Source organism: Hyperolius riggenbachi, chromosome 10, assembly GCF_040937935.1.
Source record: "Hyperolius riggenbachi isolate aHypRig1 chromosome 10, aHypRig1.pri, whole genome shotgun sequence".
In the NCBI taxonomy this organism is placed as follows: domain Eukaryota; kingdom Metazoa; phylum Chordata; class Amphibia; order Anura; family Hyperoliidae; genus Hyperolius; species Hyperolius riggenbachi.
Genome location: NC_090655.1, coordinates 244,360,973 through 244,386,701, shown reverse-complemented (window position 1 = coordinate 244,386,701; position 25,729 = coordinate 244,360,973). Strand labels below are relative to the sequence as shown.

General features: G+C 47.5%; 1 protein-coding gene across 1 annotated transcript in view; it reads left to right on the top strand.

The window, feature by feature from the left end:
• The first annotated feature begins 5,246 nt into the window (after positions 1-5,246).
• The window catches only part of LOC137537025 (zinc finger protein 27-like), a 34,423-nt gene continuing 13,940 nt past the window's right edge, over positions 5,247-25,729 (top strand). The window contains exons 1-6 of the mRNA XM_068259181.1: positions 5,247-5,302; positions 9,137-9,250; positions 9,385-9,482; positions 10,111-10,327; positions 18,246-19,292; positions 22,705-23,735. Of these exons, the coding sequence (XP_068115282.1) occupies positions 9,220-9,250; positions 9,385-9,482; positions 10,111-10,327; positions 18,246-19,292; positions 22,705-23,735 (2,424 nt within the window). The 5' untranslated portion in view covers positions 5,247-5,302; positions 9,137-9,219. The remainder of the gene's footprint in view (positions 5,303-9,136; positions 9,251-9,384; positions 9,483-10,110; positions 10,328-18,245; positions 19,293-22,704; positions 23,736-25,729) is intronic.

The following is a 25,729-nucleotide window of genomic DNA, read 5'->3' as shown; positions in this document are numbered from 1 at the left end:
TGTTTCACAGTGAAAGCCCTTCTTCGGGAACACCAGAGGAGTCACACTGGCGAGCGGCCTTTTTCATGTTTTGAGTGTGGAAAATGTTTCAGGCACAAGACAACCCTTCTTGCACACCAGAGTACACACACCGGCAAGCTTCCTTTTTTCGTGTTCAGACTGTGGGAAATATTTCAGTCAGAAAGTCTCTCTTCTCAGGCACCAGTGGCTCCATACTGGCGAGCGTCCATTTTCATGCACGGAATGTGAGAAAAGTTTCATCACCAAAGAAAACCTTTTTGCACAGCTGACGAGCATCACTTTCCATGTTAGTGTGGGAAAATGTTTAAGAAATGGAACCTTAATTTACATCACAAAACGCACTCTAGCAAATGCACTTTATCCTGTTCAGAGGACAATGAAATCTTACAATCAGATAAAGGCCCTGTGTGCACAGTGGATAGACCTAAGTGACACCCATCCTATCTCATGTCGAGAGTGTGGGAAATGGTTTGGGGAATGTATCCTTAGAATTTATATATAATAATAATTAAAAGCAATACAAATCCAGCCATGAGTAATTTTGAATGACCCACAGAAGCCTGTCCCCAATTGCATACAGGATCACATAGGGTTTCCACTTTCAAATAGCCCTCTTTGCCTTCTCACAGGGTCACAATGGGACTTATCCACATACAGTCCTCTGGCTGGATCTCAGAAGGTCCTCACTGTGTAGCCTCCACAGACAGGACCGTAGAAGGGACTTGCACACACACAGCCCTCCCACACCTGCATGCAGGATCCCAGGTCCCCACTGTGCAGCCTCCACAGACAGGACCGTAGAAGGGACTTGCCCACACACAGCCCTCCCACACCTGCATGCAGGATCCCAGGTCCCCACTGTGCAGCCTCCACAGACATGACAGCAGAAGGGTCACACTTACACACAGCCCTCCTGACCCTGTATGTAGGATCTCAGGTCCCCCTTGTGCATCCTCCACAAACAAGACCACGCAAGGGTCTCACCCACACACAGCCCTCCCACCCCTGCATGCAGGATCGCAGGGCCCCCCTGTGCATTCTCCACAAACAAGACCACGCAAGGGTCTCACCCACACACAGCCCTCCCACCCCTGCATGCAGGATCTCAGGTCCCCCCTGTGCATTCTCCACAAACAAGACCACGCAAGGGTCTCACCCACACACAGCCCTCCCACCCCTGCATGCAGGATATCAGGTCCCCCCTGTGCATTCTCCACAAACAAGACCACGTAAGGGTCTCACCCACACACAGCCCCCACCCCTGCATGCAGGATCGCAGGGCCCCATTGTGCATCCTCCACAAACAAGACCACGTAAGGGTCTCACCCACACACAGCCCTCCCACCCCTGCATGCAGCTCTCAGGTCCCCCCTGTGCATCCTCCACAAACAAGACCATGTAAGGGTCTCACCCACACACAGCCCTCCCACCCCTGCATGCAGGATCTCAGGTCCCCCCTGTGCATTCTCCACAAACAAGACCACGCAAGGGTTTCACCCCTACACACAGCCCTCCCACCCCTGCATGCAGGATCTCAGGTCCCCCCTGTCCATTCTCCACAAACAAGACCACGCAAGGGTCTCACCCACACACAGCCCTCCCACCCCTGCATGCAGGATTTCAGGTCCCCCCTGTGCATTCTCCACAAACAAGACCACGTAAGGGTCTCACCCACATACAGCCCTCCCACCCCTGCATGCAGGATCTCAGGTCCCCCCTGTGCATTCTCCACAAACCAGACCACAGAATGGTCTCACCCACACACAGCCCTCCCACCCCTGCATGCAGGATCGCAGGGCCCCATTGTGCATCCTCCACAAACAAGACCACGTAAGGGTCTCACCCACACACAGCCCTCCCACCCTTGCATGCAGGCTCTCAGGTCCCCCCTGTGCATCCTCCACAAACAAGACCATGTAAGGGTCTCACCCACACACAGCCCTCCCACCCCTGCATGCAGGATCTCAGGTCCCCCCTGTGCATTCTCCACAAACAAGACCACGCAAGGGTCTCACCCACACACAGCCCTCCCCCCCCTGCATGCAGGATCTCAGGCCCCCCCTGTGCATTCTCCACAAACAAGACCACGCAAGGGTCTCACCCACACACAGTCCTCCCACCCCTGCATGCAGGATTTCAGGTCCCCCCTGTGCATTCTCCACAAACAAGACCACGTAAGGGTCTCACCCACATACAGCCCTCCCACCCCTGCATGCAGGATCTCAGGTCCCCCCTGTGCATTCTCCACAAACCAGACCACAGAATGGTCTCACCCATACACAGCCCTCCCACCCCTGCATGCAGGATCGCAGGGCCCCATTGGGCATCCTCCACAAACAAGACCACGTAAGGGTCTCACCCACACACAGCCCTCCCACCCTTGCATGCAGGCTCTCAGGTCCCCCCTGTGCATCCTCCACAAACAAGACCATGTAAGGGTCTCACCCACACACAGCCCTCCCACCCCTGCATGCAGGATCTCAGGTCCCCCCTGTGCATTCTCCACAAACAAGACCACGCAAGGGTCTCACCCACACACAGCCCTCCCACCCCTGCATGCAGGATATCAGGTCCCCCCTGTGCATTCTCCACAAACAAGACCATGTAAGGGTCTCACCCACACACAGCCCTCCCACCCCTGCATGCAGGATCTCAGGTCCCCCCTGTGCATTCTCCACAAACAAGACCACGCAAGGGTCTCACCCACACACAGCCCTCCCCCCCCTGCATGCAGGATCTCAGGCCCCCCCTGTGCATTCTCCACAAACAAGACCACGCAAGGGTCTCACCCACACACAGTCCTCCCACCCCTGCATGCAGGATTTCAGGTCCCCCCTGTGCATTCTCCACAAACAAGACCACGTAAGGGTCTCACCCACATACAGCCCTCCCACCCCTGCATGCAGGATCTCAGGTCCCCCCTGTGCATTCTCCACAAACCAGACCACAGAATGGTCTCACCCACACACAGCCCTCCCACCCCTGCATGCAGGATCGCAGGGCCCCATTGGGCATCCTCCATAAACAAGACCACGTAAGGGTCTCACCCACACACAGCCCTCCCACCCTTGCATGCAGGCTCTCAGGTCCCCCCTGTGCATCCTCCACAAACAAGACCATGTAAGGGTCTCACCCACACACAGCCCTCCCACCCCTGCATGCAGGATCTCAGGTCCCCCCTGTGCATTCTCCACAAACAAGACCACGCAAGGGTCTCACCCACACACAGCCCTCCCCCCCTGCATGCAGGATCTCGGGTCCCCCCTGTGCATTCTCCACAAACAAGACCACGCAAGGGTCTCACCCACACACAGTCCTCCCACCCCTGCATGCAGGATTTCAGGTCCCCCCTGTGCATTCTCCACAAACAAGACCACGTAAGGGTCTCACCCACACACAGCCCTCCCACCCCTGCATGCAGGATCGCAGGGTCCCACTGTGCATCCTCCACAAACAAGACTACAGAATGGTCTCACCCACACACAGCCCTGCCGACCTCTGTAGATACATACTACCGGTGGGGAGTACGGAGGATTGGACGCCGTATGAGCGGTACCATGAATGTGTCCCTGACGTTAGAGAGATGTCCATTTTGCAGAGAAAATACCCATGGCACGCCCATGAGACAACCCAAAAATGCTGCAAGCAGCATCCACCAAACCCAACACAAGGCTATTCAAAAGCTGCCACTGAACTCGCATACATGCATTTTTTATTGGCATAACCCTACAATAAAGAAATGCCAGCTTTTAGAGCTAGTGTGATTCTACCCTAAGGACTCACGTACAAGATAGTCATGTTGCCTATATTATAGGAGTCACAGATCAGGATTGCAGTCCGGCAACTAAGCTTACGGTCTGTTTGCTTCCATTTTTTCCAAGTACTACTATGCTTTCTTCAATACTGGCTGTAAAGGATTTTTTTTATCAGCTTTATTGTGCTACAATATTATTATGTGTTATTTTACTTTGTTGTTCTGTTGTATAAAAAAATACAAATAATAAAAGAGAAGCTTTTGTGCTTAAATTGCGTCATTGCTCTGTTTTGTCTTTCAGAAAGTAAATCCACAAATGTAATGAAAAAGGTGTCCACAAAAGTCCTTATAAGTCACATGCTCTACCCTGAATAACATAGCCCCACCCCCTCCAAGCATGTCCTATTCATATTATGTTACTCGAAGTCAGAAAAACTACCTGTGTATAAAAGTTCTTAAAAACGCAGCTAGTTGTTGCATAGTGGTTGGCCCTTTACCCTAGATGCACAATGCCATATACAGTACGTGAAAGCTGCCATGTTATAGTCTTATCTTCATCCCCAATGTATGTCATCTATAGATATTTAGTCCTTATTTAAAGGATTAGTGTATTTATAAATATATTTAACTTTTTTTAATACTGATATTTTTTAATACAGAATACTGCTGCCAGACTGCTAACCAACCAACCCCGTCACTGCCACATAACACCAGTCCTGCATTCCCTCCACTGGCTATCTATAGAATGGAGGGTCCTATTCAAGATCGGCCTACTGACATTTAAATCCCTGAATAATCTAGGCCCTGGATACATGAAAGATATGTTGCAGCTGCGTAGCAATCCCCGCATTCTCAGATCCACAGGTTCTAATAATCTAGTCATACCCAGAGTCCACTTGGAAACTTTTGGTCCCAGAGCCTTCTGTCATGCTGCCCCTACGTTTTGGAACTCCCTACCTCAACAGATCAGGACAGCTCCATCCCTGGACGTGTTTAAATCCAGACTGAAAACCCACCTGTTCAGTTTGGCATTTGCAGAAATATAACTTTTGTTGTGTGAATACTTCATCCTACTAATTACTGAATCTGAGAGAACCTAAGCGCTTTGAGTCCTATGGGAGAAAAGCGCTATAGAAATGTTATTGTATTGTATTGTATTGATTCTCATCTTGAGGGTCTTTTGCACACAGTGTTGTCTTTCCTCCCTGGGTCTGTATGTCTGGCTGTGTCTCCCAGACTCAATTCCCAGGTTATGAGCACTCAGTCTGTAGACGCTCAGGATTTTCTTAGCGTTTTGGAGATTCTCTCACAGAAAAAATCACATCCCTCTTTCCACCCCTCCCCTCCTGAGTAATCATGGCTGCAGTTCTCCTGTTCTCCACTAGATGGTGATCTTAGCTAAGTGGAAGGCAGAGACATACAGTATATTAGCAAAGCACAAGCACAGGAAGGAGTAAATAAATAAAGAGGCGGGGCATGGAGACAGGAAATTGAGAGAAGACATTGCTGGGACTGGCAGTAGGGGAGGTAATAAGCTTTTGTTTTTTAATTGTATTTGTTGAGTTGATTATTATTTTATCTCCATATCAGCTCTTTTACACCTGGCTTGTGCAGGTTTTGGCTGTTGGAACACCAGAGAGGAGCTGGAGCTGACTAGTCCTAGAAAGATGGTTCTATGGCTCACATTTTGCAAACACCATATAATAATTATTGTTTCTGTGTCTAGTTAGTACATGCTATTCCCAAATGACTAACAAAGTGTGCTCACATGGCTGCTATCACCCACATCCTCCATCTCAGGCAAGGACTGGGAGTCTGGAACAAGCCCCCTCCTGTAAGGCTCTGAACACAGGATGAGATGCAGTGTCCCTCAGATGCAGCATCCTTTCTGATCCAGGAAAGGTGCATGGCTGTTCCTCTTCCATGGTACAGTACATGCTGCTCCTCTCCCCTCTCCAAAACACAGTACATGGTGCTCCTCCCCTTCTCCATAGTACAGTAATGCTGCTCCTCGCCATAGTACAGTACATGCTGCTCCTCGCCATAGTACAGTAATGCTGCTCCTCTTCCCTTTCCATAGCACAGTACATGGTGCTCCTCCCCTTCATAGCACAGTAATGCTGCTCCCCTCCCCTCTCCACAGTGCAGTACTTGCTGCTCCTCTCCCCTCTCCAAAACACAGTACATGGTGCTCCTCCCCCTCTCCATAGCACAGTAATGCTGCTCCCCTCTCCACAGTGCAGTACTTGCTGCTCCTCTCCATAGTACAGCAATGCTGCTCCTCTCTCCTCTCCATAGTACAGTAATGTTGCTCCTCTGCTCTCTCCATAGTACAGTAATGCTGCTCCTCTCCAAAGTACAGTACATGCTGCTCCTCTCCATAGTACAGTAATGCTGCTCCTTCCCCCTCTCCATAGTACAGTAATGCTGCTCCTCTACCCTCTCCACAGTGCAGTACTTGCTGCTCCTCTCCATAGTACAGTACGTGCTTCTCCCCTACTCTCTCCATAGTATATTACATTCTGCTCCGCCTACCCCTTTCTATCCATACTACAGTCCATGTTGCTTCTCCTACACCTTCCTCTCCATAGTACAGTACATGCGGTGTTGCCCCTGCTATACCTCCCTCTCCATAGTACAGCACATGCTACTTCCCTCCCATCTCCAAGGTACAGTACATGTCACTCCTTTCCCCTCTCCATAGTAAATGCATACTGCTCCCCTCTCCTCTCCATAATACTGTACATGCTGCTCCTTTCCCCTCTCCATTGTACAATACACGTCTCTCCCCTACCCTCTCCATAGTACATTACAATCTGCTCCTCCTATCCCTTTCCATAATACAGCACATGCTGTTGCTTTTCTTCTCACTTCATAGTACAGTACATGCTGCTCCCCTCCCTCTCCATAGTACAGTACATGCTGCTTCCCTAGAATCGCTAATGTGTTTTCCACTATTTGCTATGGAAAACGCATATGTGATTCTGCCTAGTGTTTTCCTACACTCTCTACATAGTACAGTACATGCTGCTCCTCCACCCTTTTCTCTTAATAGTACACTACATGCTGCTCCCCTCCCCGCCCTCTCCATAGTACAGTACATGCGGCTCCGCTCCACTCCTGCTCCATAGTACAGTACATGCTGCTCCGCTCCCCTGTTGCTCTTCCATCCTCTTCTCTTAATAGTACAGTACATGCTGCGGGTGACTTCATTGGTAGGTCTGATGTCAGAAGCTGGGCTTGCAACAGTGTCCTAAATATATGAGCCGAGAGGATGACGACTCCTCCATCCAGGACGCTGCTGCAAGCTTGGCTTCTGACAACAGACCTACCACTGAAGTCCTCCTCCTCTCGGCTCATCACCCAGGATGCTGTTACAAGCCTGGTCTCCTGCACAAGTGGCACAAAAGGGGGACAAACGTGTAATTATCTCACTTCTAGATAACACTGCAGAAGATAATAGCATCACACAGTGTTCTCCAGAAGGAAACCCCATTACTGGCAATACACAGCACAGACTTTACACACACCTAAGGGCCAGTTTCCACTAGCGCGGAAATCGCTGCGATTCCGCAGAGTTTCCCCGCACATGAATCGCACGGGGAAACTCTGCCATAGAGGAGAATGGCACCGCCGCCCAAATCGCTTGCCCTAGCGCTTCGGCCGGAACCCCCCGCAGAATTAGCTGCGGAGGCTGCGAATCCCATAGCCGTGCATGGCATGGCTCATGGGATTCGCCTGCGATCCCGCCCACCTGCTCAGTGCCGGTGCGCGTCTCGCAGACGCACGCCGCACTAGTGGAAACGAGCCCTAAAGGATTATTAAGGTGCGTACACACGCTCTATTTTCAGGAACGACGGGTCCGTCGAACCCTTTCGCCGGGCAAGCGTTCCAGTGATAGTAGAGCATGTGTACAGTCTGCCTGCAGACTGATAAGGCTGTTTCTGAGCATCGTTCCTGAAAATAGAGCGTGTGTACGCACCTTTAGGAACACCTGTTCAATTTCTCATTAATGCAATTATCTAATCAACCAATCACATGGCAGTTGCTTTGGTGCATTTAGGGGTGTGGTCCTGGTCAAGACAATCTCCTGAACTCCAAACTGAAAGTCAGAATGGGAAAGAAAGGTGATTTCAGCAATTTTGAGCATGGCATGGTTGTTGCTGCCAGATGGGCCGGTCTGAGCATTTCACAATCTGCTCAGTTACTGGGATTTTCACGCACAACCATTTCTAGGGTTTACAAAGAATGGTGTGAAAAGGGAAAAACATATAGTATGCGGCAGTCCTGTGGGCAAAAATGCTTTGTTGCTTTGTTGATGCTAGAGGTCAGAGGAGAATGGGCCGACTGATTCAAGCTGATAGAAGAGCAACGTTGACTGAAATAACCACTCATTACAACCAAGGTATGCAGCAAAGCATTTGTGAAGCCACAACATGCACAACCTTGAGGCGGATGGGCTACAACAGCAGAAAACCCCACCACTCATCTCCACTACAAATAGGAAAAAGAGGCTTCAATTTGCACAAGCTCACCAAAATTGGACAGTTGAAGACTGGAAAAATGTTGCCTGGTCTGATGAGTCTTGATAAAGTCAGAATTTGGCGTAAACAGAATGAGAACATGGATCCATCATGCCTTGTTACCACTGTGCAGGCTGGTGGTGGTGGTGTAATGGTGTGGGGGATATTTTCTTGGCACACTTTAGGCCCCTTAGTGCCAATTGGGCATCGTTTAAATGCCACGGGCTACCTTGTTGTTTCTGACTATGTCCATCCCTTCATGACCACCATGTACCCATCCTCTGCTGGATACTTCAAGCAGCATAATGCACCAAGTCACAAAGCTCGAATCATTTCGAATTGGTTTCTTGAACATGACACTGAGTTCACTGTACTAAAATTGCCCCCACAGTCACCAGATCTCAACCCAATAGAGCATCTTTGGGATGTGATGGAACAGGAGCTTCGTGCCCTGGATGTGCATCCCACAAATCTCTATCAACTGCAAGATGCTATCCTATCAATATGGGCAACATTTCTAAAGAATGCTTTCAGCACCTTGTTGAATCAATGGCACGTAGAATTAAGGCAGTTCTGAAGGCGAAAGGGAGTCAAACACTGTATTAGTATGGTGTTCTTAATCATTTTTAGGTGAGTGTATATTGGCAGTCAGAAATCACCCCTACCATAATACACAACCTTGTTTGTCAGTGACATTCAGTAACCTTTGCTCAATTCCCTCTATAGAGCTGTTAGCGTATACAGTGTAATGTGGGTATAATGATACACTATCCCTAATAGTGTATCATTATAGCTTCCTCCTTCCCTAAACACTGTTCCCTTCTCTCTCCCTCAGCAGAGCACACAAGCAAGTGAGACTAGTAGGCAGGGATGTGAAGCATTTAGAAGGACACAAGACTCTATGGGTACAAGGACACCAAGATGAAGAATCAGCTGCCGCTCACACCACTGGGTAAGAGTAAACTTTAATTTCCTATAAAGGAAAAAGCAGTAGGGAGGGTCCACCTATATCACTCCCCCCCCCCCCCCCCCATCATCTGATAAACACATAGATATGTATTCAGTCAGTATGTGTGTTTCCTACAGATGGATCAAGTAACAGAAACCCACCTGAGAGATGTACAGGTGCTCTTTATTCCCAGAATTGTCCACAGGAAGATCCCACCATCCCCCACCATTATCAGGTAGGGGAAACTGAGGGTGAGATTTGTCAATGCATTACTGACAGTTTTTTCTTCTTAATCTGTTCTAACCTGCAGGGAGAACAGTTCTGCATGATAATAAGAACCTTCTTAAATCCTAGGTAATGGTGGCAATTTAGCATGAATTACTAGAGCTGCACTACAGTTAAGAAAAGTGCGAATCCATCCCTAAACTGGCACAGATTAAGAAGTGCTTGATAGCAGTTCTACAGATGTAGAACTGCTGGCTAGAAATGATTACAGAGTGCAGACTAGACATGATTTGTGATGTGCTCCTCCCACCTGCTGAATTCCTCCTCAGAGCCTGTTGCTATCAATACAGCAGGTGTGTTGGTTACCTCAGCAACAGCAATTCCCCTCACACACTGCACTGTCTGAGAGACCTTCCTAGCTCCTCCTATTATAGAACAGTTTTAGAAGGAATCTGCACTATCTAATGATTTCTTAAGATGCCTGAGACAGTTCTGCATGGATTTCTGAAAACCTACTAATATTTTGTCTCAGACACTCTTGATAAATTTGGCCCTGAGGATCCAGAAGTATGTAGTGACTCTTGTTCATCAGATATTTTGATACACAAATGATGTTTTTTTCTGCATTATTGCTTCAGGTCGAAGATCAGATTATTGTAAAAGTTGAGATGAAAGAAGATGACGTAGAAGAAGAAGAGAGGAGTGATCAGCAGTCTACAGAGGGGGACGGTGAGATTAGGACAATTAAGGTGGAAGAAGAGGAGATGTATGAGCTGAATGATCAGCAGACTACAGAGGAGAGTGACAGAATGAGGACAATAAAAGAGGAGGGATGTTCACTAGATATCGGCTCAGGTAACTAGTGAAATTACATAGAAGAACACATTTTATGTTTTCCTGTTACTTCTATAAGTATAAGAAATGCAGATTGACTGAAACCTTATGGATCTTCTCATAACTAAGTAAAGCTTACAACACACTTTCAAATACATCAAAGAAGTGACAGCGCTCTAGGCTGCAAATGAAATGATGACCAACAGAGGCATGCAGAGCCCCACAGGGGCTAAATACATGCCTTGAATGCAAATCAGATGCAAATTATGTACCAATTCCTATTCTAAAAATTTGAATGCAGGTTGAAGACAGTGAATGCAGCTAGCCAAAGAGTATACTTACGTTAATTTTGTACAGCAGGAGAAATTGGCAGTGCTTTCAGACATAGGCTGTACCCGAATTAGCTAATACAGATTTTTAGAATAGGAATTGGTACATAATTTGCATTCAAGGCCCCTGTGGGGTGCTGCATGGCTCTGTTCGCCTACATTTCAGTTTGCAGCGCTGTAACTTGTTTGATGTCTGTTTGAAGAAATGTGTATACCATTTCGTGGCTGAATGTTTAAGGGCTCTGCCTCTGACACAGGAGACCTGGGTTCGAACAGTAAGCCAGCACCTATTCAGTAGGAGACTCCCTAACACTGCTACTGCTTATAGAGTGAGCCCTAGTGGCTGCATGCAGCTCTGGTGCTTTGAGTGTGCCAGCAAAAAAGCGCAATATAAATATTCTGTGTTTGTCTGTGTCTACCATTTAGGACTCTAGGAAAAATTATATTTTTATTGTTAGACTAACATCATAGCACCAACAAATGAGGAGGAGATACTGTACACCATATGAAAGGCCCATCTCCATTCCTCAGTATAACATCATAGTACCAACAAACGTGGAGGAGATACTGTACACCATATGAAAGCCTCATCTCCATTCCTTAGTATAACATCATAGTACCAACAAATGTGGAGGAGATACTGTACACCATATGAAAGGCCCATCTCCATCCCTCAGTATAACATCATAGCACCAACAAATGAGGAGGAGATACTGTACACCATATGAAAGGCCCATCTCCATTCCTCAGTATAACATCATAGTACCAACATATGAGGAGGAGATACTGTACACCATATGAAAGGCCCATCTCCATTCCTCAGTATAACATCATAGTACCAACAAATGAGGAGGAGATACTGTACACCATATGAAAGGCCCATCTCCATTCCTCAGTATAACATCATAGCGCCAACAAATGAGGAGGAGATACTGTACACCATATGAAAGCCTCATCTCCATTCCTTAGTATAACATCATAGTACCAACAAATGAGGAGGAGATACTGTACACCATATGAAAGCCTCATCTCCATTCCTCAGTATAACATCATAGTACCAACAAATGTGGAGGAGATACTGTACACCATATGAAAGCCCCATCTCCATTCCTCAGTATAACATCATAGTACCAACAAATAAGGAGGAGATACTGTATACCATATGAAAACCTCATCTGCATTTGTCACAGGAGCCCTAGTGGCTGACCGCACTTAGCCTTCTAAACGGTGCCAGCGCACAGATCGTGCGAACTCTGGTCGCAGTCAATGCACAGGAACCGTTAAGAATTAGCCGCAGACAACTCAGCAGGGAACCTGTGAGACACGGGTAATTACAACGTCACCTACTGGTTCAGAGTAAACTGCCACCACCGCGGTTACCATGGGACCGTGGAGCCCACTAACTGACTGACTAGTCCTGCGAATAAAACGGTTAAACACACGGTATTCTGTCTAGCCAACAACAAACAAACAGTAGCGTATCTTCAGAGACCCGGGATCAGTTCTGTGTATGTGCTGATAAGCAGGGTAGCGGACAGTGAATGACTTGGAGAAAGTCGTTTATTCACGCAATATAAATAATTAATATATACAGACAATTATTAAAATCACAATTATTAAGACAGTAATAGCCAGTATAAAAAATAAAAGAAGGGAGAAAAATACTTAGTTCCTGGAAAGATGTCCTTTTTGTGGGAAAACAGAGTTCTGGGTTTCAATTTGAGTTCAGAGTTCAGACCAGGTGGATGCCAGCATATCCTCAAGCTGGCATCTGATGAGTTCAAGATGTTTCAGTGTGGAGGACACTGAGTTTGGGTCCTCTGCCATTCTTATGCCCCTGCTTCAGTAGGAGGGAGTGAGGGCGGGGAGCCATACACCCCCTTAGAAGATGAGATGAGCCCTCCTCTTGTCCTGGGGGCTAGAAATCATATCTACCCATATATGGGCTCTATCTCACAGAACCGTACAGGTCAGGGCAGATTTATTAACATTTTCAGGTCTGTCTCGATTTACCCAGCGCCCTGATACCAGACATGAGGGGTGGGACCCCTGTGGTATCATCAGGGCATTTTCAAACTGCCTAACTGGCAGTCCTTACCTCAGAATGTTCTGAAACTTCCTCAGAACCAGCACCGGGGCTCATGCTACACTTCCCCCACGTTTGGCGAAGCTGCCATCTCAGGAACCCCAGAAATATAACAGATCTGGGAAGTTATGGATTATGCTATGAGACTCAGGTTTATTCAGGATGTGTTCTAGCTGCTAACAGCTGACTTCCCTTTGATCTTTACCAGTGAGCAAGGTGTCAAGACCTCCCGGAGATTTGTAGCCTGCCTGGCTGCACCTAGGCATCCTGATCACCCCTTGGTTAATTAACATCTACATGAGATCAGCTAGGTGTCACCTTATACCTGATGGATGGGCCATCCGCACAGCTTGAAGCCAGGGGCTCTCTGGGCCCAGGCTCATTAGCATATCAAAAGAGCCATCCAGCCTTTAGGATGGTGCTCTCTCTGCTAAGAAAAGGACTTCAGCTCCCCCTACACACTCAACCCAGGTTGTATCGATTTGAAGCGCAATCGATGCAGGGAATCGAGTGCGATCGCTTTTTCTTCACGGGCGGTTACAGGACGCGCCTGCGGCCCCGCAACCGTCCGTGACAGCCCTCCCTGAGGAGAAGGCAGATAGACATTCATCAGCAAGATGTGTGTCGTTGCCGCTAACCTGCGAGATCTGATCTAGTTCCCCGTTGGCGTTCTGGGGTCGGCTGCCCGCTGTGTGTCGGCCAACCTGGCTGACGGGTCTCGGGTTGCCGGTGCGGCGGGAAAACCGGGCGGGTCTGCTACCCTCAGGGTTGACCCGACATGGACCATTCTGGACAGGGCGTTTGCGCCACTGCAGTCGGACGTGGTGTCTCCCGGGACTGCTGACAACGGGCAGTGGGTTGGTTAGGTCAACAGCCAGCCCACGCAGGGTTCCCCTGCTAAGTGGCTGTGGACCTAAGGGAACCCCACGGGGATCCCTGGACCTTCCCAGCTCCTGACAGACGGCACATGCTCTGCAGTAGTTTGCTACATCCCTGTTCATCCGGGGCCAATAAAACTGTTTCCGAATACCGGCAAGTGTCTTGCGGACCCCTGAGTGCCCTGTCAGAGGATTACCATGTGCGGATTTCAGCACATGTCCCCTGAACGCACTCGGGACCACAAGCCATTTGGTATTCGCGTGGGATCTACCTGTAGGGGGCTGTACAGACTCACTGTACAGTCTCCCACCTTCCCAGTACACCTTGAAAGCGGCCCCGTCTGCGAGGGGCTCAGTGGCTTGCTGCCTGAGCACCTCCAGGCTTGGGTCACGTTGTAGTGCGGCTGAGAATACGGCGCTGTCAGTTTCAGCCAACTGGCTCATGTCACACGAGGCCAGCGGCTGAAAGGTCTCATCCCTGCGGTCAGAGGAGGGGGAGGAGGCCGGAACCCCCTCCACCTGTTCTGAGCTCGGGTTCTGAGCAGTGCAGCTGCGCGGTACTGCTAGCACAGGTACACTGTCAGAATGGCACAGACGGACATTACTCAAATCATCATTGCATGCAGGTATGACATTGACAGGTATAGACATTTTTTCATTACAGACAGGTTGTACAGTAAACTCAGGTACAGTTACAGCATCATCACAACAGACAGTCTGTACATCAAACTCAGGTGCCTTTGAAGCAGGCACTATTGAACCTGGTACCCTTGAACTGGGCACATTCAACCCACCTCCCCCTGGTGCTCCCCCAAGTGTATAAAGTACCTGGTGGTGGGTGGAGAGTCCGTCTCCTTCCGTGAGCGACAAGGCGGTCGTGGCAGGTTCATAGTAGGACACAAGCTTGCCCAAATCAGTCCCCAGCAACACAGGGACTGGGAGATCCTTCATAACCCCAACAACCCTTTCTTGGATTCCTCCCACTCCCCAATCCAGCTTCACTGTCGCGTGGGCTATGTGAAAAAGGGTGCCCTCTACTCCAGTAAGGGCAAGGGATCGGCTGGAGCTGATGCTCTCCTTTGGCACAAGATGTGAGTGAACTAACGTGATGTCAGCTCCGGTGTCTCGAAATCCGGTGACAACTTTGCCGTTCACTCTAACAAGTTGCTGCTGGTCGGTTCGGTCGCGGATTTCCTTTCCGCGGGCAAACAGGACAAAATCTGATGATCCAGTCTGTGGTTCGCTGGCGGGCTGCCTCTGCTGTGGGTGAGGTGCAGGTGATGCAGATGATCCAGGTGCTGGTGGTGTCTGCCTCCGCTCCGGACAGTCGAATTTCATGTGTCCGGGCTGGCGGCAGTAGTGACAGGTGACCTCTCCAGGCGCTGCAGGCCTGGGTGCAGCAGCTGCGCTGGGTGGCCTCTGTGGCGGACGGCTCACAGGGGCAGGAGGGTCTGCCGAGGTATTGGGCTGACCTCCTCTCCAGCTGGATGGGACAGTTCTACGGGTATCAGCCACCCGGGTAGTTGCAAAAGTCTCAGCAAGGTCTGCAGCGACAGTGGCTGAAGCCGGCCTGCGTTCTAACACAAACTGTCGTACATCAGCAGGGCAAATGTTCAGAAATTGTTCGAGGACTATCAAGTCCTCCAGGACGCCATAAGACCCTTTGGTGAGGCCTAGAGTCCACTGGCGTAGTGTGGTGAGCAAGCTGCTGGCCACATCTCGGTACGAATCAGAAGACTTTTTCTGCCAGGCCCTGAACTTTTTCCGATAGGCTTCTGGCGTCAGCTGGTACTTAGTAATGATAGCGTCTTTTATAGCAGCATAATCATTATCCTTCTCCGCAGGCAATTCTGCGAAGGCATCAAGCGCTTTGTAGCGCAGCAAAGGTGTCAGATGTCTGGCCCACTGGTCTTGGGACAGATGATACTGACGGCATGCTTTTTCAAAAGACCGCAAAAACAAGTCAATGTCTGTGTCTTTTTCAATATTAGCAAATTTAAATTTTGCACTTACGGGTGGTGCAGCTCCTTCAGCAGGGAGGCTGGGCGGTGAACTCCGGCTGGCCTGTTGAACCTTTGCCATGTTGAGCTCATGCTGTCGTCTCTCCCGCGCCTCTGCAGATTGGCGCTCCCGTTCTCGCTCAGCGGCATCCCTCTCTGCGTGGCGTTCTGCGGCTGCAGCAGCAGCGGCTTGCCGCTCCCGCTCCTCCCGCATTTGGCGCTCCTCACGCATGTACTGCAGGTACTTGTCCAGGTCAGTGTCCATCAGATTTTGTAATGCCTGCTGCATTAGCGGATCAGTACAAACGGACAGTCCAGTACTGGCCGGTTCCAGGCGAGTACTTTCAGAAACTCTGGGATTGGGGTCCACACTGACATTCTCCTGCGTAACTGTTGCAGCAGGGCCCGCAGGATGCTCAACCTCCGTATGCGCAGAATCTTCAGTCTCTGGTTCCCCTTGACTTGGGTCAGATGGGCTGGTATCCACTTCAGCGGACACCCCCGGCTCCCGCAGTTGCTGGGTATCCCATTGAAACAATTCCGTTACCAGGTCCCGTTGTGTCTTGCGGCCGACATCAATGCCTCTCTCTTGGCAAAGATTTTGCAGGTTCCGCCAGGCACATTTTCTTGTAGTTCCCGGACATTTCCATGCCAAATAAAATAAAACTTTTGGGGAGGGGTACTGGCTACACAGTCTCTCTGTATATATAAAAAATATATTGCCTTCCAGCTACACCAACGAATTAGTTCGTTTCTCGATAGCGCTAGCGCTATCGTAGATACTTTCAGCACAACACAGGTCCCAACCGCTGCCTAACACTGTCACAGGAGCCCTAGTGGCTGACCGCACTTAGCCTTCTAAACGGTGCCAGCGCACAGATCGTGCGAACTCTGGTCGCAGTCAATGCGCAGGAACCGTTAAGAATTAGCCGCAGACAACTCAGAAGGGAGCCTGTGAGACACGGGTAATTACAACGTCACCTACTGGTTCAGAGTAAACTGCCACCACCGCGGTTACCATGGGACCGTGGAGCCCACTAACTGACTGACTAGTCCTGCGAATAAAACGGTTAAACACACGGTATTCTGTCTAGCCAACAACAAACAAACAGTAGCGTATCTTCAGAGACCCGGGATCAGTTCTGTGTGTGTGCTGATAAGCAGGGTAGCGGACAGTGAATGACTTGGAGAAAGTCGTTTATTCACGCAATATAAATAATTAATATATACAGACAATTATTAAAATCACAATTATTAAGACAGTAATAGCCAGTATAAAAAATAAAAGAAGGGAGAAAAATACTTAGTTCCTGGAAAGATGTCCTTTTTGTGGGAAAACAGAGTTCTGGGTTTCAATTTGAGTTCAGAGTTCAGACCAGGTGGATGCCAGCATATCCTCAAGCTGGCATCTGATGAGTTCAAGATGTTTCAGTGTGGAGGACACTGAGTTTGGGTCCTCTGCCATTCTTATGCCCCTGCTTCAGTAGGAGGGAGTGAGGGCGGGGAGCCATACACCCCCTTAGAAGATGAGATGAGCCCTCCCCTTGTCCTGGGGGCTAGAAATCATATCTACCCATATATGGGCTCTATCTCACAGAACCGTACAGGTCAGGGCAGATTTATTAACATTTTCAGGTCTGTCTCGATTTACCCAGCGCCCTGATACCAGACATGAGGGGTGGGACCCCTGTGGTATCATCAGGGCATTTTCAAACTGCCTAACTGGCAGTCCTTACCTCAGAATGTTCTGAAACTTCCTCAGAACCAGCACCGGGGCTCATGCTACACTTCCCCCACGTTTGGCGAAGCTGCCATCTCAGGAACCCCAGAAATATGACAGATCTGGGAAGTTATGGATTATGCTATGAGACTCAGGTTTATTCAGGATGTGTTCTAGCTGCTAACAGCTGACTTCCCTTTGATCTTTACCAGAGAGCAAGGTGTCAAGACCTCCCGGAGATTTGTAGCCTGCCTGGCTGCACCTAGGCATCCTGATCACCCCTTGGTTAATTAACATCTACATGAGATCAGCTAGGTGTCACCTTATACCTGATGGATGGGCCATCCGCACAGCTTGAAGCCAGGGGCTCTCTGGGCCCAGGCTCATTAGCATATCAAAAGAGCCATCCAGCCTTTAGGATGGTGCTCTCTCTGCTAAGAAAAGGACTTCAGCTCCCCATACACACTCAACCCAGGTTGTATCGATTTGAAGCGCAATCGATGCAGGGAATCGAGTGCGATCGCTTTTTCTTCACGGGCGGTTACAGGACGCGCCTGCGGCCCCGCAACCGTCCGTGACAGCATTCCTTAGTATAACATCATAGTACCAACAAATGAGGAGGAGATACTGTACACCATATGAAAGGTCCATCTCCATTCCTCAGTATAACATCATAGCACCAACAAATGAGGAGGAGATACTGTACACCATATGAAAGGCCTATCTCCATTCCTCGGTATAACATCATAGTGCCAACAATTGAGGTTTATAGGTCCTTTCCTTGCCACAATACTACAATTGTACTCTCATACACCAATGGCAGTGTACTTTTACCATGTCCCATAGTGCCATAATTAGTTTAGTAGACTAGCTGAATTGCCTTCTGACTATGTGTGATTTTAATAGCAATAATATTTCCCCAATAGATGGACGTTATGTTAGCAACACCTCTGGGAGATGCTTCTTCTCCCCACCAGATGATGCTGCAGAAGATAATGGCTTCAAACAATGTTCTCCCGGAGGAAACCTCATTACTGGAAAAAATCAACACAGACTTTACCATGAGGAGAGATCACCGGATTCCTCTAATCTTGAGGAATCTTCTGACAGATCACATCCCTATAACCAAAATATTAGTTTTTACAATGAGGATAAATCGAAAGATCCATCTTATTCTCAAGAATCTCCTTCTGGTGACTCTGGCACATTTAGAAGTGATGGCCGGTATTTTCCATGTTCGGAATGTGGTAAATGCTTTGAAAAGCGGTTTAACCTTCTAGTGCACCAGAGAAGCCACACAGGTGAGAGACCTTTTGAGTGTTCAGAGTGTGGCCGATGTTTCACTGTGAAAGGGAACCTTCTTAGACACCAAAGAAGTCACACAGGAGAACGTCCCTTTTCCTGTTCAGAGTGTGGGAAAAGTTACAGCAAGAAAAGAGACCTTGGCATACACCAAAGAAATCATGTAGGCGAGAGTCCCTTTTCATGTACAGATTGTGAGAAATGTTTCACTGATAAAATAGTATTTTGTACGCACCAGAGAAGTCACACTGACCGCGAGCGGCCTTTTACGTGTTCAGAGTGTGGGAAATGCTTCACCGAAAGAAGAATTCTTCGTACACACCTGAGGGGTCACACTGGTGAACGACCATTTTCCTGTTCAGATTGTGGGAAATCCTTCATTCACAAAGGAAACCTTCTCGAACACCAGAAAGCTCACACCGGGGAGAGGCCATTTTCATGTTCAGAGTGTGGGAAAGCCTTTACTGTGAAGGGAAATCTTCTTAAACACCAGATTATTCACACTGGTGAGCGCCCTTTTTCGTGCTCAGACTGTGGGAAAAGTTTCAGTCAGAAAGCATCCCTACTCAGGCATCAGAGGATTCACACTGGGGAGCGGCCATTTTCTTGCTTGGCATGTGAGAGAAGTTTTATTACCAAAGAGAACCTCATTTTGCACCAGAAAATGCACAGCTGAGCATCATTTCTATATGTCATAATTCAGAGACCTTCATTTATCCCAGAGAACGCACTCTAGTGATCAAAAAGTAGGCAAATGTTTTGGTTTAAAGGACAACTGAAGCAAGAGGAATATGGAGGCTGCCATATTTATTTACTTTTAAGCAATACTAGTTGCCTGGCTATCCTGCTGATTCTCTGCCTCTATTACTTTTAGACATAGACCCTGAACAAGCATGCAGCAGATCAGATGTTTCATATTGTCAGATCTGACAAGATTAGCTACATGCTTGTTTCTGATGTTATTCAAACACTACTGCAGCCAAATAGACCAGCAGGACTGCCAGGCAACTGGTATTACTTAACCACTTCAGGACCACAGTGTTAAACCCCCCTAAAGACCAGGTCTTTTTTCTGTAGATTGGCCACTGCAGCTTTAAGGCCAAGCTTCAGGGCCGCACAACACAGCACACAAGTGATCCCACCCCCTTTTCTCTCCACCAACAGAGCTCTCTGTTGGTGGGGTCTGATCGATTTCGCCATCTAACAGTCTCTGGAGCGGCGATCGCTGCTCGGAGACTGAAGGTGGGGCGGACCTCTGCCCCCGAGCAGGAGATGCGCGCGCAGCCTGCGCGCGATCACCTGCATTAGCTGGCCCCGGGACTTGACACCAATTGGCATTAGGCAGTCCTGGGGCTGCCGCTGCGGCTGCGCCCATTGGCATTGAGTGGTCTTTCGGTAGTTAAAAGGAAATAAATATGGCAGCTTCAATACTCTTCTCACTTCAGTTGTCCTTTAAAAAAAGAGTGTAGGAAATGCTTTACAAAGAAAGGCAATCTAAAGGTACTTATAAAGAGCATGATGATGACTTAGATACATTGGTGAGATGAAATGTCCAGTCCAGAGAATATGTACTAGAGACGGGGACCCTTATACAAGGGCAGGGGGTCAATTTGTGCTACAACTGAAGCAGCTAGTAGGATATCATCAATATGGCTGATATTTTATTAAAGGACCACTATCGCCAAAAATTTAATACACATAAATAAAAAGTATATTTCTCCCAGAGTAAAATGTTCTATAAATTACTTTTTTACTCACTTACATAGGTAGTAGAAATCTGACAGAACTGACAGGTTTTGGACTAGCCCATCTGCTCATGGGGGATTCTCAGGGCTGGTTCACACTACAAGAGCTTTCTTTAAGCGCTTTTGATTTGAAAAGCTCTTGCTGATGTAATGCTATGTGTGTTTTCACATGAGCAATGTGATTTAGTAAAAATCCCCCATAGCATTAGCAAGAGCTTTTCAAATCAGTTTCAAAAGCACTTAGTGAATGTCAGTTGCTCAGTCAAATAAATACTGAGAATCCCCCATGAGGAGATGGACTAGTCAAAAGCCTGTCAGTACCATCAGATTTCTACGAACTACTGTAAGTGACAGCCACATAGAAAATAAGTAATTTATAACACATTTTACTGTGGAAGAAACATACTGCTTATTTGTATGTGTTTACATGTATTTAAAATGTTAACATTTTTCTCAATAGTGCTCCTTTGAAGGCTTCTACCTCGTCTTAAGACTAATCTTCCCTCTATGCTACAACCCCTAAATCTAGCCTTACTGTAACCTTATGCCTAATACTACCTGACCCTTCTAAATGTAAATCAACAATGCGGTCTATGGCAGCGTCCAAATTACTAGGTGCCATGCTGTTCTCGAATGACATGCCGCGGCTGGCAGATATGTATATAGAGAAGGGCTTAACACAAACATTTATGAACAGACTGTTTGCAGCAGGCTCCATAGACTTTAATGGCAGGCAAACGGCAGCTGACTTAAGCGGTTAATAGCAAAGCCCCTTTATGCTAGAAACACTAAATTTTCAGGGTATGTGGAGGGGGACAGTGGGTACAAGAGGAAAAAAATTCGAAAAGACCTCATAGGTTTTGAGAAAATCGATTTTAAAGTTTCATAGGAAAAAATAATACATTTAAATGTGGTAAATAACAGATAATGTAGCCCTGGGAACTTTACCTATTTGTTGAAACTTTTTTTTCAGTGTTCAGAAAAAAAAATGTTTGCATTATACGCGAACAGCAAACAGCCTTTGTTTGCTGCAAAACTGTTCACCGGCGAACTGTTTGCCCCATCTCTATATATAAACTCATACACAGGATAATCATGTCATATATGATACTAAGATACAAATCAGGATAAGAGTCCGATACGTTTTAAGTTTTGTTGCTTTTATAGCATTTTGATTGGTAGTTTACCCCGTCCATCACACCCCCAACTGACGCTATACTGTGGTCTCTGCATCATTGGCGGAGGAGGATTTTCTTCTCTGTTGTCTTCTTGTTATTGTCAGCTGTGTGCTCTTTTCTTCTGTATTATTTTGCTTTGTTCTGTCATGTGAAAAAGATGAAGTAATAAAAAAAAAATCTGTGTTCTCTGTCTTCGGTCTTCCGTGTTTTGGGGAATAAGACTTGCCACACATTAGGGAATCACTGGCCAACAATTTGCGCTATTGACTACCCAATCGGACAATGATTGGGTAATTATTAAAACGAATGAACATAGCGCAGTGCTGAGCAGGAGAAACAAGGGGATACAGTCCTGGCCAAAAGTTTTGAGACTGTCAAAAATATTAGTTTTCACAAAGTTTGCTGCTAAACTGCTTTTAGATCTTTGTTTCAGTTATTTATGTGATGTACTGAAATATAAATTATAAGTACTTTATACGTTTCAAAGGCTTTTATTGACAATTACATGAGATTTATGCAAAGAGTCAGTATTTGCAGTGTTGGCCCTTCTTTTTCAGGACCCCTGCAATTCAACTGGGCATGCTCTCAATCAACTTCTGGGCCAAATCCTGACTAATAGTAACCCATTCTTTCATAATCACTTCTTTGAGTTTCTCAGAATTAGTTGTTTTTTGTTTGTCCACCTGCCTCTTGAAGAATGACCACAAGTTCTCAATGAGATTAAGATCTGGGGAGTTTCCAGGCTATGGACCCAAAATTTCAACGTTTTGGTCCCCAAGCCACTTAGTTATCACTTTTGCCTTATGACACGGTGCTCCATCGTGCTGGAAAACACATTGTTCTTCACCAAACTGTTGTCGGATCGTTGGAAGAAGTTGCTGTTGGAGGGTGTTCTGGTACCATTCTTTATTCATGGCTGTGTTTTTTGGTAAAATTGAGTACAATTTTGGTAAAATAGAATAATGTGTTCGTTTTTGATGGCGTATACTACCTCCAGGTGCAGGGGGCCGCTATGGGGACCACTTGTGCCCCCTCACTGGCGAACCTGTACCTGGGGGATTGGGAACGCCTTCTTTTCGGCAATGATGCCCTCGTCATGTACCTGTGCCACATTGTGGCGTGGCACAGGTACATAGACAATGTGTTGATGTTTTGGACAGGTGGCAGGGAACTATTGCAGGACTTTGTCACTACACTTAACTGCAACATTTGGAATTTAATATTTACGATGGAATGTAGCAATCATTCCATAGCGTTCCTAGATCTTAAAATTGACGTCAGTGTCGACGGTTTCCTGTCAACCAATCTTTACCGCAAACCTACTGCTTCCAATGCATATTTACACGCCAGCAGCGCACATCCGACACATACAATTCGCGGCATCCCTACAGGTCAATACCTGCGGGCACGCCATAACTGTAGCGATGAAATCGCTTTTGAGAAGGAAGCTAAATTACTGCGCTCTCGGTTTAGAGAGAGGGGTTACAAGGATCGATGGCTTAAGAAAGCCTATAAACGTGCGAAAACAGCGGATCGTACGACTCTTTTGATCAAAAAGAATAAAGATAATCCCAGTAACAATTTCACGCGCTTAATTACTCGCTTTAATGATCAAAACAGAGAGGTTGACAGGATACTTGCCCGACACTGGCACGTGCTAACGAACGACAAAATAGTGAGGGATTTTGTGGCACCCTCCCCCCAGGTAACTTATAAACGCAGTAAAACTCTGCGGGATTCTGTGACGTCCAGTCATTTTTGGGGCAAAACTGGTCCCCAGAGACACTGTACAGTCACGGGCACATACAGCTGTGGAGGTTGCGTCTATTGTCAGTATCTGCAGGTTGGCAGGTCTGTAGTGCTACCCAATGGACGACAGTGGAACTTAAGACACTTTGTTAACTGCAATACGGTGGGGGTCATCTATCTACTGTATTGTAGGTGTGGGTGTTTTTACATTGGCAAAACATCAAGAGCTTTCAAGGAAAGGATTAAGAACCACGTGGGTGAGATTGCAAACTGCAACTTTAAATCTCCCATCTCCAGACATGTACATCTGGAACATAGAGGAGATTCCAGCTTTATTAAGTTTGTGGGTTTGGACAGGATACATGCACACCCTCGAGGTGGTGACATTGACAGAGCCCTCTTACAGTTGGAATCCCGTTGGATCTTCAATCTTAATGCCACGGTACCAAAAGGCCTGAATGATAGTATCAACTATCGTGTGTTCTTGCCTAAATAACTTCCATAGTTGTCTAATAATATTCTGGAGCCTAGGAAGGGTTTTTTTGTAGCTGTCCTCTGACCCCTTGTTCTCTCCCCCCCCTTCCCACCCAGGACATCCGTTCCTCCCTGTCCTTCCCCATCCCTTTCCCCTCCTTCTCCCTGTCCCCATTCCCCCATTGTCCTATCCTCTGTTCCCCACCCTTTCCTTCCCCATCCATTATTCTCCCTCCCTTCCTTCCCTTTTCTCCTGTCCCCACCCTTACCCTGCATGCACCTCATGTCATCACCTGCGGGGGCCTTCTATACCATTTACCCTCCAACCCTATCCTGCCCCACGCTCCCGTCTCTTGTTCTCCTTTGGCTGTAGCTTTTTATTCTGGCCAATTTATATGACTGATGGTGGGTCTTTTTGATTATACCCCCACAGTATCTATCATTTTTTTATATGGGCCGGTCTCTCTCCACCTCCTATACATTTTGTTATTTATTTTGATGTACGGATGTCCGCGGACATGGTGTGCCCAGTATGTTTTTCTGGGTTGCCATTGTCTGCTCACGCGGATTTCCGTTTTTTGTGAGTTCAAAGTGTCCACTGTCACTTTCGATTATAGATACTATCTCTGTTTTGTAACCGTCCCTACAGGTGGCCGGATGTGGGCACGGGAATAAATAGGGATGTTTATGGGCATCTGGTACATATATTATATTTTTGTTTGTATTTGCTGATTCTTTTTAATATTTATTTTTGCGTGTTTCCACGCATCCCTCATCTGGCTGCGGCTTTGCTGTCTGGGTTCGCCCGGTCCCTCCCTCCTCGTCTTCCTCAATGGGCGGCCACTCCTCTGACGCCCTCTGGTAGGGTCATCTGACACCTCCATCATGGCTGTCGATGGAACGCATTTGCGTTCCGGGTGTCCGCCGCCCACACGCCCGCACGTTGTTTTGTGGGCGTGTGTTGGTGACGGGGATGGGGGGGGCGGGCGGGGCCGCGCAGCCGCATTCAGTACTTATGGACGCCAGTATGGCGTCCATACACACGTTACCGCTGTCTGCCTTTAAAAAAGCCGCTAGATGCGGCGAAACATGTCAGGCTCTCTCTGACAGCGCTTCCCCCTTCCACACCAGCGGATTCCTGTATCTTTTGGATGATGTAGGGCTGGACATACAGAGCACCTTGGCACTCGTGGCACTCACAAGTCAACAGCTTCATTGCTGTCCGGATCCTCTGACCTAAGGACTGGTAACTATAGGACAAATCTGTCCAGCACATTGCAAGTGCACACATACCCTGCGATTGGGGGACCTACCGTCTGTGTTATTTTGTCCTGGATTTTTCCATCTGCCTGTGATCTATCTGCCAACAGTTTACCCTGCGATTGGGGGACTCTTTCATGCCTAAGCTGTGCACACCATCAGCTGCTTTTCTGTGTTTAAAGCTCTCTTACGGCTTGCTTCATTATATGTCTATGAAGACTGTCATCGCTTGCTGCTGCTTCTCACAAATGAGCGCCTCTCTTGCATGGCTGCTATGAACTCTAACCGCTGATAACCAGTATACTAACATCATTTTTTGCTACCTATGTTACTCCATTTTTGATCTATTGCCATGAACCTTATCATCTGTTTGCCATTGACACTATAGCCTCACACATCCTACAGCAACTTTACTACCATCTTGCTTTTTTGCCAAGTACAAGAATCCGGGAATTTGCCATGTTGGGGACTGCAGCCCCTATTGGTGTTGGAAAGGTGTTGGGAAGTATTTCTATGGGTTTTAGAGGGGGGTTTTAGGGTTTATACTCTGGAGTTTTGTATAATTTTGTATATATATGTATATTTTTTCATTAATAAAGTATTGTTTGTCTTTTTCATGCACCCAAGAGCCAATTCTCATTCATTTCATTAGCTATAAATTATAAGTACTTTATACGTTTCAAAGGCTTTTATTGACAATTA